This window comes from Carcharhinus amblyrhynchos, chromosome 19 (genome assembly GCF_965287045.1).
Source record: "Carcharhinus amblyrhynchos chromosome 19, sCarAmb.v2.hapA, whole genome shotgun sequence".
In the NCBI taxonomy this organism is placed as follows: domain Eukaryota; kingdom Metazoa; phylum Chordata; class Chondrichthyes; order Carcharhiniformes; family Carcharhinidae; genus Carcharhinus; species Carcharhinus amblyrhynchos.
The window spans coordinates 42,481,907-42,496,758 of record NC_137342.1 but is presented as its reverse complement, the minus strand read 5'-3'; the positions used below and the strand labels follow the sequence as shown (position 1 = coordinate 42,496,758).

The 14,852-nt window shown below is 43.7% G+C and overlaps 1 protein-coding gene across 5 annotated transcripts in view; it reads left to right on the top strand.

The window, feature by feature from the left end:
* The window catches only part of fbxo18 (F-box DNA helicase 1), a 50,715-nt gene that overhangs the window by 31,385 nt on the left and 4,478 nt on the right, over nt 1-14,852 (top strand). For 4 of the 5 annotated variants that reach the window (XM_080207663.1, XM_080207662.1, XM_080207667.1 and 1 more), the window contains 6 exons: nt 791-890; nt 3,268-3,386; nt 3,804-3,879; nt 5,175-5,372; nt 8,362-8,487; nt 9,399-9,505. In XM_080207663.1, the coding sequence (XP_080063789.1) occupies nt 791-890; nt 3,268-3,386; nt 3,804-3,879; nt 5,175-5,372; nt 8,362-8,487; nt 9,399-9,505 (726 nt within the window). Of the gene's footprint in view, nt 1-790; nt 891-3,267; nt 3,387-3,803; nt 3,880-5,174; nt 5,373-8,361; nt 8,488-9,398; nt 9,506-10,623; nt 10,765-14,852 lie in introns of those variants that run through there. The other variant, XM_080207665.1, reaches the window with a different exon arrangement.

Genomic DNA, 14,852 nt, shown 5'->3' with positions numbered 1-14,852 from the left:
GAAACTCTGCATGTCTGGCAACAATAGTGGAGAGTGAAATGGAGCTTAGAGTTTGTATGACTCCAGCTCTGAAGAAGTCACAAAGACTCAGTATTCATTCTATTGCCTCTCCCCACAGATGTTGCCAAACTTTGCTAAATTTTTCTAGCATTTTCTGTTTTTTTTAGGCGGAAGAAATGTTTGGGGAGGGACAAGGCCCAGACAGCCAAAGGTACAGCCACTGATGGTAGAGCAATGGAAATTTGTTTTTTATTCATTTGTGAGACACGGGCATCACTGGCTGGGCTGGCATTTGTTGCCCATCCCTAGTTGTCAGAGGGCAGTTGAGAGTCAACCACATTGCTGTGGCTCTGGAGTCATGTGTAGGCCAGACTAGGTGAGGATGGCAGATTTCCTTCCCTAAAGGGCATTAGTGAACCAGTTGGGCTTTTCTGACAATTGACAATGTTTTCATGACCATCAGGTACGTTCTTGATTCCAGATATTTTTCATTGAATTCAAATTTCACCATCTGCCGTGGCGGGATTCGAACCTGGGTCCCCTGAACATTAGCTGAGTCCCTGGATTAATAGTCTAGTGATAATACCACTAGGCCATCGCCTCCCCATGAACTTGCTTCCTATGCCGAGTGCTGAATCCAGAATAATGGTCATTAGCTGCCTTGTCTCAAAGTAATATTACTGCAGTATTGCAAAAAGAAACGTGATTTTTATACTGTACCTGAATTACTATTTGACCACGATATTCTTAACATATAATCTGATCGTAGCATTTACTCTTGTACTTGCAGAGTTTCAGATTTGGACCCAAGATTGCCTATATTGCAGCAACAATATTAGGCATGTGCAAACATGTAAAGGACAAGACCTTGGTTGGCCGAAGCCAAGATGGTAAATGAGCAAGAACACTTTATTGAGTGTCTGTGTGCGCGTTGGGGGACAGAGGATGATGAGAACCCTACATTTTATAGAACTGTACAGTTAGAACCGTAGAAAATTACAGCTCAGAAACAGGCCTTTTGGCCCTTCTTGTCTGTGCCGAACCATTTTTTGCCTAGTCCCACTGACCTACACTTGGACCATATCCCTCCACACCCCTCTCATTCATGGACCCATCCAAGCTTTTCTCAAAATGTTAAAAGTGACCCTGCATTTACCACTTTATCCGGCAGCTCATTCCACACACCCACCATTCTCTGCATGAAGAAGCCCCCCCTAATATTCCCTTTAAACTTTTCTCCTTTCAGTCTTAACCCATGCCCTCTGGTTTTGTTTTCTCTCCGAGCCTCAGTGGAAAAAGCCTGCTTGCGTTCACTCTATCTATACCCATCAAAATCTTATACACCTCTATCAAATCTCCTGTCATTCTTCTACGCTCCAGGGAATAAAGTCCTAACCTATTCAACCTTTCTCTGTAACTCAGTTTCTCAAGTCCCGGCAACATCCTTGTGAACCTTCTCTGCACTCTTTCAACCCTATTTACATCCTTCCTGTAACTAGGTGACCAAAACTGTACACAATACTCTAAATTCAGCCTCACCAATGCCTTACACAACCTTACCATAACATTTCAACCTTTATGCTCGGTACTCCGATTTATTCTGGACGGTTTTTTTTTCTAATTTAAGATTTCATTTTCTGTTTGGGCTGGCTGCAATTAGTTTAGAAGGGACATCAGACTGAAAGCCATGTGTCTCTCTCCCTAGCATGTGGAAATTCTGTTTGTCAGCTGAAAGCAAGGCTTCTTCCCTCCCTAGAATAGAGAATTTGCTATTGGTGGCTCGACCAGAGTCTCTCCCTGGTGTTCTGGGAAGCTATTCTGACTCCAAACTTGTCTGTGTCCCTCAAAAGAACTGCAGCATTCATCCAAAGGACTCAGCTCCAGTATCACATGAGCATTAGTCTTGGTTGTGTTGAACCTGTGTATAGAGTTTTTTAATATCTTAAGGAAGTTGATTGGAACATCTTAAATATATTTGTTACGGGCTATACATTATCGTGGTTATTTTCTTTTGTCTGCAATTGATAACAGCTATTGTTAATTTTCTTACCATTAACGATATTTTTAAATAAATTTTGTTTGATAAAAGCTCCCTAGTGGGTCATTTCAGTCATACCTGAAGTGAAACATATCATGCTTATCCTAACCAAATTCAAAGTGCAAAATTTATAATCCAGGCGAGTTTCATAAAACACTAAGTTTCCAACAAATTTCACAACCAATTTACAAACTGTGTGTTCAAGTTTTCATAGTTGGGGGGTGGGGGGGAAGTGGTGGTGGTAAATTCTTCATACCGGTGGGATTTTTTGGTCCCACTGGCAGCGCACACCCGTGGATTTCACAGCTGCATGGGATGACATCAGTGGGAGATCCCATTGACAGACGCAGGACCAGAGAATCCCGTCACCACCGAACCGCACACCATTTTCTGGCACCAAGGAACACACAGCTGGGAGGCTGGAGAACACAACCTCTCCCCAACCCCCCCTGGTGTTCATTACATTTTCAGTGCCACGGTTTCTCCAGATCTTCCTGACTCCTGCTACTGCTCAGTGCAAGGATGAGAGTTGGAGTTGGTTGAATAATTTAGTAGACAAGTTTCTGACTTTCCTGGCAGTTGTATTCCATTTCAGGCGAATCAAAGCAGGATAATTCACTTTTAATAATTTACAAATGTTCCTATGCCAGATTGAAAAATGTTTGATTTCTTTTGACTATATTTGCACTTTTATACAGAATATTAATAATAACCCGAACTTGAATGAAATTGAAATTAAACCTTGCAAATTAACATTGTAAGATTATTCCTGAACCAAAAATATACAAAGAAAATAGTTTAAAAATCACAACAAATCAAGTGACATAGAAGCCAGTACAATTGCACCTGCAAGATCCCACTCTGTTCCTGATATTTACTTTCAGAATTTAACTGTGCAACTTACCTCCATGTTCCTGTAAAACTATACAGACTGCTGGTACATCTTGGCAATTTTGGTGGTTCAATACCATCCAGACACATGATAATTGATGGAATCCCATAAAGCAGCAGGTATTTCATATAGAAAAACAATGCATGAGCAAAGCCAAGGCCACCTAAAGTCCAGTAGGATTTGTTATTGTTGCCTCCTTTATTTTCTTTAGCATTCCTTTCCAGTCGTGTGACCAGAATGGTAGCAATGCATTCAGCGTGCGTTTACCCATTCACAATAGGGTTTGAAGCTGCTCTGAGTTTGTGCCCACAACATTCTCATCAACTCCTTATTGCAGGTGATGCTGCTGATAACACTGGGCAGATGGCTGTTCTCTGCAAGACTGATGTAGAGGTATTTGACGAGGCTGTGCGCGTCATGACAAGTGAACATCCAAGCAAAATATATATCATTGGAGTGAGTATTTTCTCAGACATCTGTTGCAGCTCTGGGTTTTAAACTGCAGCACTGCACATTAAGGCAGTCTGCATAAATGCCCTTTGGGTGGCACAGTGGTTAGCACTGCTACCTCACGGCACCAGGGACCCAGATTCCATTCCTAGCTTGGGTCCGCACATTCTCCCCGTGTCTGCGTGGGTTTCCTCTGGGTGCTCCGGTTTCCCCCCACAGTCTGAAAGCCATGCTGGCTAGATGCACTGGCCATGCTAAATTCTCCGTCAGTGTACCTGAACAGGTGCCGGAGTGTGGCGACTAGGGGATTTTCACAGTAACTTCATTGCAGTGTTAATGTAAGCCTACTTGTGACACTCATTTAAAAAAAACTTTGTTTCGTCTGTTTTAGTGCTCTGAACTCCTCAAATCTTCTCTCCTTAGGGGCTTGATAAATTTGGAGTGGACACACTACTGGATATTTGGAGGCTGATGATTCTGGAGCAGGAACGTGCAACCAGTGAGTTTAGCTTTTGATTGGATCAAATCCCCATTCCGTTTCTTAATTTTTTTTTTGCCTTTGAATGGGCTCCTTCTGGGAACCACAGAGAAACTGTTTCTCACAAGATGAGAAGAGGGAGGGAGCAACATACTTCAGTGTACCAGGAGTTGGCTAGGTCTATATTGCAATCCTGTCACAATGAAGTGCAATCTTTAGCTGTAAATGGGAGCAGCTGTTGCTATTTGAGAAACAGGGCATTATTCTTAAACATGTATAAGAACTGGTTTCTATCTGTGTGTGAAAAGTAATAGAGAGTCGATGCCTGAATTCTCTGCACTTGGTGGATAAACCTATGTTAAGGAATGTCTGGCTCCCGATTCCTATTTTACTCAGTGAATGAGTAGCGAATTATAACACCTTATTTGGAATAATGTTTGTGACATTTTTTACCTGATACTTTTTTTTTCATTCATTTGTGAGACTTGGGCGTCACTGGCTGGCCAGCATTTATTGCCCATCCCAACTGCCCAAGGGCACTTAAGAGTTAACCACATTGCTGTGGCTCTGGGGTCCCATGTAGATCAGACCAGGTAAGGACAGGTGATTTCCTTCTCTAAAGGACATTAGGGATCCAGATGGGTTTTTCCAACAATCGACAATCATCAGTGGATTCTTAATTCCAGATTTTGTTTTTATTGAATTCAGATCCCACCATCTGCCATGGCGGGATTCGAACCCTGGGCCCCAGAACATTAGCTGAGTTTCTGGATGAATAGTCAAGCGATAATACCATTAGGCCATCGCCTCCCAAAACTTTATTTAATTCTGGTACAGCTATTCTCTTGTATGAGCAGTGCACCTTTTAAATTAGGGAGATTTTGAAAGTTAGAGATGATTGATTTAAGCTGATTCCAGTTACTGAACCACCTGCAATGAGGAAAGAAAATACTTGAATCTGAGTGGACTGACGTTTTAATGGATGAATTTTAGAGGACTTGAACACCTGGGAACAGGAATGAAATGCTGGAAAACAGGGAGTAAAAAGGGGAAATTGGGCAGAATTTATTTTTGTGTCGAATGTACTCAAGGTGCGCAATAAGAGAAATAACATTGAAACAAAAAAATATAAATGGGTTCCAAAGGCTGGCATCAAAAAAGGAAGACTCGTTTGAATTTGATGTTCTTGCATGAGTGTCTGAACCTATCGTGTGTGGCATTGATTTTCTTTCTTATGAAGTGCTGTCATTTTTAAGCTTTCCTAGTTTCCATTTAATGGTGTAGCCATTTAATGATATCCTTTTCTTTCACTTCAGAAGACCTTGTAATCCAGGATCCATTCCTTCAAATATTTGAACGTAAAGGTGGTTTGCGTGGATTGAAAGATTATGCAGCTGAATCTGAGGATAAGGAGTTGGAAGAGAGGATTGCAATGGTGGAGAAGTACAGTGTGAGACTTCCTGTACTCCTGGAGAAAATTGCCCGCTACTCTGTCGCTGATTCAACATCTGCAGGTAACAAGGCTATTTTCTCCTCCACCCTTTTTCAGCATCTTCATAGAATCCCTGCAAGTGCAGATGAGGCCATTCGGCCCATCGAGTCGCCAACAGAGCAACTTTCCCAGGCCCCCCACCCTATCCAGGGTAGAATAGGTGTAGGGCGATGCGGCGGCGCGGGCTCGTTGGGCCGAAGGGCCTGTTTCCCGTGCTGGGTTGTTCTTTATAATTTATAATCCCTGTAACCTGGTGCATTTACCCCACTAATCCCCCTAACCTACACATCTTACGACACTAAGTGACTGTCAAAAGAATTTTCTGAAGGGTGTTCCCCTTGGGTTGCCCTGTATTTGTTGAACCTCACTCAACCAATTCATAGGCAGCATGTGTTTAAAGAACAAAAAGAAATTTACTTGCTAATGCGTGCATCTGGAGAGAGACACAGTTGAGGATTGACTGTGCTCTCTGACCTAATATTTCCAGGTATAGTTATATTCTTAACATTTCAATGCCCCGCCTAGTCTCGTCAATCAGACTGGAGGGCCTCATCACAATGTTCAACATTAGCCAGTAACATGTCAGCAGGAGTAGGAGCTTATTAGCTTTTTGCCCATGTAGGTTCTTTCTCCCTTTATCTAGGAAACCTAACCCACGTCATCATCAGTAACCAAGGCCAATAACAACATCTGTGATTTTTAATTGGTGAAAGGAGTCATCCTTTCGCTGGAACCGAGGCCCCCTTTGTCAGCGTGAGACTGCTCCAGCCTCACAGTGAATAGCAGGCCTATGATTCAACTTATTATCATGTATCCAAAAACAGATAAGAGAAGCCGCTCCACTGTATTAACAGAATTTGGTCGATCTACCACTGTGTTTCCCATCTTGCTGCATTCAGAACAAAGTTGGCCAAAGCCAGAGTTGAAAATACAGTTTAAGCTTATAATACTTGGTTAATTTGTGGATATACAGTTTGTAATATCTTTGCAGTTTATAATACCTTTGCATATATTGTTCCAGGCACATTGCGAATTCTTACTATGTATATAAGGCACTTTATAATTATCTAACCTAGTGTACTTAGTATAACTAAAAGAAGGACTTCATACTAAGAATTCTATGCTAACCTCCATCTTTGACAATTCAGCATGGCCAATCCATCTAACGTGTACATCTTAGGACTGTGGGAGGAAACTGGAGCATCTGGAGGAAACCCACACAGACATGGGGGTGAATGTGCAAACTTCACACAGACAGTGACCTGAGATTAGAATTGAACCCTGGTGCTGTGAGGCAGCTGTGCTGACCACTGTGCCGCCCCCATCATTCTGTTCCCTTCCTTTCCTCCCAAATTCTTACCTCTGCCTTGAATGGGCAATAGGTAGAGCAGATAGACTGAGTTCTTTTAAACCAATTTCTCTGATTGTATTACCTTGGGTGGTTGAGTATTTATGTTGCGAATTAACTTTAAATCTTTCAAAAAAAAAAATACCCTTGCTCTGAAGAACATAGTCATGATGTGGAGATGCTGGCGTTGGACTGGGGTGGGCACAGTAAGAAGTCTCTCAATGCCACGTTAAAGTTCAACAGGTTTATTTGGCCACTCACCTGAGGAAGGAACAGCGCTCCAAAGGCTCGTGATTCCAAATAAACCTGTTGGACTTTAACCTGGGGTTGTGAGACATCTTACTGAAGAAAATAGTGTGGAAAAGTAGTTACCCGTTTTGTGTACACAAGATACCTGGAATCTATTTCTTGCTGCACCGCATCAAGTCTTGTGGTATTTAAAAAAAAGCTTTTACTTTTCGTCCACCTAAGAGAAATAGGCCTTCTTTTTACCATATCATCAAAAAGATGGCACCACAGACAGTGTAGCACCCCCTCAGCTCTGCACTGAAGAGCCAGCTTTGCTTTTTGCCCTCAAGCTCTGGAGAGGGAATTGAACCCAGAAGCCTGGTTTCCCAAAGAATAGATTACAGTAAGTTCTGGGTGATTTAATCATTACTAAACTCTATAGAATTAGTGATGAGAAGAAGCATCTTTAGTGATTGAGCCACAACTATTTGATCCGCAGTTTTTGCTGCTTGTTTGTGTCTCTGTCTCTTTTATATTCACAGTTTAATGAAACTCTCCAAGTTATATTTGGAACGTGAGCAAATGAAACAATTCCAAAATGATATGAACCATTGAGAGCTATTGGGACTAATTTTACCATCCTTCCCGCCATGGGAATCAGAGCAGGCAAGGGGCGGACCATGGAAAGATCCGTCAACCTCGGGCAGGATTCTCTGGTTTCAAGGCAAATGAAGTCAGAACATCCCCTCTATAGGGCAGGATTCTCCAGCTGTTCACGCCAGTGAGGGTTCTCCCATCACGCTGCAGTGAATAGAGATTTGATTGAGCGCCGAATTCTCTGTCCTTTCCGGTAGGGAGGGTGAGTGGCTGATGTCAAAGGTATGAAGAGATTGGGGCAAAGGGTTAAATGGAGTTACTGCCAATCAGCCATGATCTCATTGATTGGCAGGACAGGCTGGATGGACTGAATGGCCTCGTCCAGTTGTTCCTGTGTTTGGTGAATTTTCATACAATCATCATAGAATTCCTACAGTACAGAAGGAGGCCATTCAGCCCATCAAGTCTACACCCGACAACAATCCCTCCCAGGCCCTATCCCCATAACCCTGCCTATTTGCCCAATAATCCCTCTAACCTACAGCTCATCTCAGGACTCTAAGGGGCAATTTAGCATGGTCAATCAATCTAACTCACACATCTTTGGGAGGAAGCTAGAGCACCCAGAGAGAACCTACAAAGACATGAGGGAGAACATGCAAAGTCTGCACAAACAGTGAGCCAAGCCGGGAATCAAACCCAGCTCCCTAGAGCTGTGAGGCAGCAGTGCTAACTCGTGTGGCCCAATCTCTCTCATGGATGATTTTCTATTATAGATTAACAGGCATGAATTATTAAAGAGATTGAAAATTTAGATTTTTGTTTTTCTCTTTGAAAGATATTGTTTTTGGAGCGGTTCGCAAAGTAAAAGGATGTGAGTTTGACATGGTGCAAATAACAAATGACTTTGTAAAAGTCCCAGGTTATCGACATGATTATCATATCCTGCTGGAATTCAAGAGAGGCAAGTATTTTTCTGTTCCTTTCTCAATTCTTTCCTCTCCCTTCTATTAAAGGCAAGTAGTCAGTGGTATGTTATGTACTCTTTAACCCTCCATCTGTCTGAAAATGCTCTTCATGTATAAGCCTAGTTAGTGCAGACCAGCAGACAATTCAGTCAATTAGGGGTTGGGAGAAATGGTGGCGCGGTGGTAATGTGACTGAACTGGTAGTAAAGAGGCCCAGATCAATGTAAGTTTGAATCCTATTTCAAATCTTGTGGTTCACAAGCTCCACGGCTAGGTTACTGGCATCTGGTGCAATTTAAATTCCATTAACTGAATAGGCTCAACTATCAGTAGTTGTTGTAAAAGCCCACCTCATTCACTCGTGCCCTTTAGGGAAGGAAATCTGCCACCCTTACCTGGTCTGGCCTATACATGACTCAGAAGCACAGCAACGTGGTTGACTCGTAAATACTCAGTGAGCCACTCTGTTCAAGGGCAGTTAGGGATGACCAGCAAGTGCTGGGCCTCGCCACTGACACTCACATCCTGTGATAGGATAAATAAATCCTAGCCCAAATAACGCTTTCCATTCCGGTCCCCAAGGCCATACCTAGCTATCGTTGTCACGATTAGAAACTGACATTGACACGCCTGTGTAGTTGACTTGCTTTGAGAAATAGCAATGCTTTCAGCTAGAGTGTTATAGAATAAATTTCCAAATGGACTCAACTCAGCAACAGCTTAGACACTGAGCCGCATCGATTTGCGATCTCTCCATCACCCTAACTTGCCCTCCCATTCCAATCTTATCAGTTGAATGACTAATCCTCACCTCAAGGGGAAAAAAAACTGCAATTCCACAAATGTTGGAAAATGGTTGTTTTGATATTAAATTTATTTTTATCTAAATTGCATCTCTTTCCCACAGATGCAGTGCCAGATATCGATTGGAATTTGCTTTACATTGCTGTAACACGGACAAAAAGGCACCTAGTGATGAACAGGTCTTTGGAATGTCTCCTATCCTTTGCTGGTGTGAGTGAAGTGCTTCCTCTGTTCATTTTTTTTTGTCTTCAGCTTACATGTTGTGTATAAAAGTGCTCGCGAGGCATGTCACGCTGGAGTGTGCAATTCATAACCTCCGCGGCCAGGTTACTGTGCCGCGCAAGCCCTCCCCTCTGTTAATGAACTATGGGGCAGCAAGATGGCACAGTGGTTAGCACTGCTGCCTCACAGCGCTGGGGACCTGGATTCAATTCCCATCTCGGGTCACTGTCTGTGTGGAGATTGCACATTCACCCTGTGTCTGCGTGGGTTTCCTCCCACACTACAAAGATGTGCGGGTTAGGTGCATTGGCCACACTAAATTGCCCCTTAATGTCAGGGGGACTAGCTAGTGTATATGCATGGGATTATGGGGATAGGACCTGGATGGGATTGTGGTTGGTGCAGACTCAATGGGCCAAATGGCCTCCTTCTGCACTGTAAAGTTCAATGATTCTATCCTGAAGGTACAACCTCTTATTGCGTTGCCTCGGTCAACCAAAGTCCACTGGGTGTGTGGGGGGTGAAAGATCAATTTAAGGTTTGGTGGAATTTTAAAAGACTAACTTCCTTATCGTGTATCTCCTGTGAATAAAGACATGAGATGAATTGCTTTTGAAGGGCAGTGGCTGTTATACTGTGGCAGCAATTGGCACGAGATCTTGCAAAGAGCAATGAGATGATTGGCCAGTTGCTGAGCTCTAGAGAGTGTCAGATGAGGAAGAGAGAAGGTGCAGAATTCTGGGTGATCAAACTTCTTTTCAAGCTATTCCACAGAATCTCAATCCTTTGAAAGATTAGAGCAGGAGCCTTGGTTTAATTTTTATCTGGAGTGACAGCCTCTAGGCCCAATTCCTGGGGCTGGGGTGGGCTTGAGCCCATATCCTTTTTGCGCAAGAGAGTGTCCAATTCTCAGAGTTATTCCAACTTGCTAAAGAGTTGGCAACCGTTCCGAGTATTCAGTTGGCCAGTCATTTTGTATCCATGGAAGTGAGACGACGGCATTCACAGAATTGATACAGTGCATAAGGTCACTTGACCCATTCTTCTTACACCAGTTCTCCGAATGAGTAGTTCACCGAGTGTCGTTTTGCCACCTTTTTTCCCAGAACCCTGCACATTCCTCCCTCTTCAAATAACAATCTATTTCCCGTTTGACTTCTCTGACGGTGGGGAAATTCCGCAGAACATCGCCAGAATTAATGAGCCAGAACTGAAGCTGGGGATTTCTGAGGAATTTTCTGGCCAAGACGGATATGGAGAGGTGGCACGGTGGTGTAGTAAGTATTGCGCCTCACAGCACCAGGGACTCGTGTTCAATTCTGGCCTGGGGTCACTGCCTGTGTGGAGTTTGCATGTTCTCCCCGTGACTGCGTGAGTTTCCTCCGGGTTCTCCAGTTTCTTCCCACGCTCCAAAGATGTGCAGGATAGGGTGATTGGCCGTGCTAAATTGCTCCTTAATGTCGGGGTAAATACATGTGGTTACAAGGATAGAGCCTGGGTGGGATTGTTGTCAGCACGGAATCGATGAGCCAAGGCTTCCTTCTGCATAGTGGGGATTCTATGGATATAGAACATAGAACACTACAGCACAAACAGGCCCTTCGGTCCACTAGTTGCGCCGATCACTTCTATACCTACTAAGCCATAGACCTATCTATAACCCCCAATCCCATTAGATCCCATATACTCATCCAGAAGTCTTTTAAAAGACCCCAGCGAGTTCGCCTCCAAATATATTCAAAACTGTCCGTTGTCTCTTTCCTCGATGACTGTAACCAAAATACTGCAACATCTACTATCGTGTCGTTGATGTCAGAAATTATCAAACAAAATTTGACACTGAGCTACATAAGGAGGGATGACAAGTGTTGGGTTTAAAGGGGAAGAGAGAGAGAGTTTGAGATTTGGTGAGAGAATTCTGGAATTCTCCCTTGGCTGACAGCAGTGGATATGTAAACATGGTGATCGCGGAGGTCCTATCAGGGACAGGGAGTTGTCTCTAACCAATTGGGACTTGCTGACTGCAGATAAAAGCTGTTAACTGGCCTTGGAGGGAGTGCAGAGGAGGTTTACTAGGCTGATACCGGAGTTGAGGGGGTTGAGCTATGAGGAGAGGCTGAATAAACTAGGCTTGTACTCGTTAGAGTTTAGAAGAATGAGGGGAGATCTCATTGAGACGTATAAGATGATGAATGGGATGGATAGGATAGAGGTGGAGAGACTCTTGCCGCTCAGAAAGGACAGTAGGACTAGGGGGCACAGCCTCAAGATAAAGGGGGGGCGGTTTAGAACGGAGTTGAGGAGGAACTTCTTCACTCAAAGGGTGGTGAATCTCTGGAATTCTCTGACTGTTGAAGTGGTGGAGGCTGCCTCGCTAAATATTTTTAAGACGCGGGTTGATAGGTTTTTGATAGGCGAGGGGATTAAGGGTTATGGGGAGAGGGCGGGAATGTGGAACTGAGCCACGACAGATCAGCCATGATCTTATTGAATGGCGGGGCAGGCTCGAGGGGCTAGATGGCCTACTCCTGCTCCTATTTCTTATGTTCTATCCTGTTCCTGTCGCGATGAAAGATGCAGGTTACTGAGTGGGTGCGGAGGTGAAAAGCAAATGTGATTCCAGTTGACAGGAACTTAGTTTTAATCCGTAATTGGTTTTGATGTAAGTGATTTCATAGAATTATAGAATCCCCACAGTGCAGAAATAGGCCATTCAGCCCATCAGGCCTGCACCAACAACAATCAGGCCCTATCCCCATTACCTCGTGTATTTACCCTGCTAGTCTCCCTGACACTACGGGTCAATTTAGCACGGCCAACGAAACTAATCTTTGGACTGTGGGAGGAAACCGAAACACCCAAAAGAAACCCACACAGATAACGGGAGAGTGTGCAAACTCCACACAGACAGTCACCCAACGCCTAGGAGATTAGAGAAGAACTAGTACTTTTGTGTTCAGCTGTCAGAGAGCCTGCCAGACAAGGGTTTAGAAAAATACATTCATCTTGTCCTGTGGTAAAACCTGTCAGCATTCTGACTCTGATGTGGTTTAGATTTTTGGGAGCATTTTTAGTCAGGGAAGTCAATGTAGCAACTGATGAACTGAGCAACGTGGAGCAATGCTACATGATACATTTTGTTTTTGATGGTTAGGCAGGACAATGTAGATGTAGTCAGATCACAGTTGATCTTTATTAAATGGCGGAGCAGGTTTGAGGGACCGAATGATCTACTGCTACGTTTGTATGTGTGCATTTTGGAGGGAAGGATGAGGGCAGACGATATGAACTGAATGGTGTGACTTTTAAAATGGACGTAGGAGCCGAGAGACATGTAGGGTGGGGGCTGCAATCACAATCTCTGGAGGTGGCAGGGCAAGTTGAGAAAGCTGTCTCAAAATCAGGAATGGAATCCGTGGCTTTATTAATAGGGAGATTATGCAGTAACTTTCGAAAGCTGATTAAGCTCCAACTGGGGCGTTTTGTGTTCAATTCTGAGCACCTCACTTTCTGAAGGATGCCATGGCCTGCGAGGGGATGTGGAAAAGTTTTCTTCCTCCAGCTATCCCCCCGGATTCAGGATGGCTTGTACTCTGGCCATCTCCGAACACAGTGAACCAATGTGTGATCTGTACGCTCTGCCAAGCACTTGAAGAGATGGGTCGGCTGCAAGTTTGTACAGTCTCTCCAACGCCTTCGTTTTGCTTTTGCATGTTCCTGTCAAAATCTCTCCATGTGTTCTGCGCCTTGGTTGTTGGACAGTCAGGGACACACACACACTGCCCCCTCCTCATCTTTATCCCCCTCTCTTTCTCACCCCCTCCCCACCCCCAATCTCTCTTTTTCTCTCCCTTTTCTCTCACACCCTCTCTCTCAGATTGGCACAGTGGTTAGCATTGCTGCCTCACAGCACTAGGGACCTGGGTTTGATTCCTGGCTTGGGTGACTGTCGGTGAGGAGTCTGCACATTCTCCCTGTGGGTTTCCTCCAGGTGCTCTGGTTTCCTCCCAGTCTGAAAGACATGTTGATTAGGTGCATTGGCCATGCTAAATCCTCCCTTGGAGAAGACTCAAACAGGTGGCGGAGTGTAGAAACTGAGGGATTTTCGCAGTAATTTCATTGCAGTGTTAATGTAAGCTTACTTGTGACAATAATAATAAACTTTAAAGAGAGAGTGTTTCCAATGGCAGAAGTATCAGTAAACAGAGGACACAAGTACAAGGACACTGAAGAACCAGAGGTAACATGAGGAGACTATTTTGTCCAAGGAGTTGTGATCTGGAATGTGCTGCCCGAAAGGTTGGTTGAAACAGACGTAAGAGCAAATTTTAGATAAATAGTTGAAGGCAAACAGTTGACAGGATTGTTGAGAAAGAGCAGGGCCTCAGCTAAAAGAACAGTGTTGTCTGTGTTCAGGAAATAGTCTTTCCTCAGCCAAAAGGAAAGCAGACTAACTGGAGATCTATCATGAGCCAGGGTTCATCTTGTTTTTTCCTCTTTACTTGCAAGCTGCTGGTACTTGCTGGGTCATTACACCTTGTGATAATATGGCCAATACTATGTAGTTGCATTGTGGGAAATTGGAAATTCTATCCACATTCCGAGGATTAGAGCGCTTTGAAGCACGAATGCATTTTCCCTAAGACATCCCATAGGATCTAATGAAATGCTGAATGGATAGGGAGCAAGAACAAATTCTCACAAAGACGTGAAAAGCTTTTTACTCCAATGAACTTGTCCTAAGATTTCAAGTCAAGTTGCTTGTCCTGTTGAAATGTATCTTTCTTGAGTAAGATTCTTTGAGAATGTATTTGCTTCATATTCTATATGGCATTTTACCCAATATGTGTCCTTCAAAACTGAATAGGTGAGAAACAGTGACAAGTTTGAGGTACAAATACATTCATGTGCATTGCTGTCCTAGAACAGTACTTACTTCCCATCTTTAATTGCCCTTGTTCAGAGACCAGTTAAGAGTCAACCACGTTGCTGTGCATTTGGAGTCAAGTATCAGCCAAAGGACGGCAGATTTCCTTCCCTAAAGGACATGAGTGAACCAGATGGCTTTTTACAACAATCAACAGTGGATCATTACACTTTTAATTCCAGAGTTTCATGAATTCAAATTCCACCATCTGTGCATTATCCTGGGTCAGTAGATTAACTCAGGCATAATACCACTTCATGGTCACCTACCCCCAACCTATCGCATAAGTAGAAGTTTAGAATGAACTATTTGTTTAAAAAAGTTGTTGGCCTGGCACAGTTGGGAGCACTGTCAAGGGAGTCCCTGAGAAGTTTACACTTCAACTCATGATCCAGCCTGACACTCTAA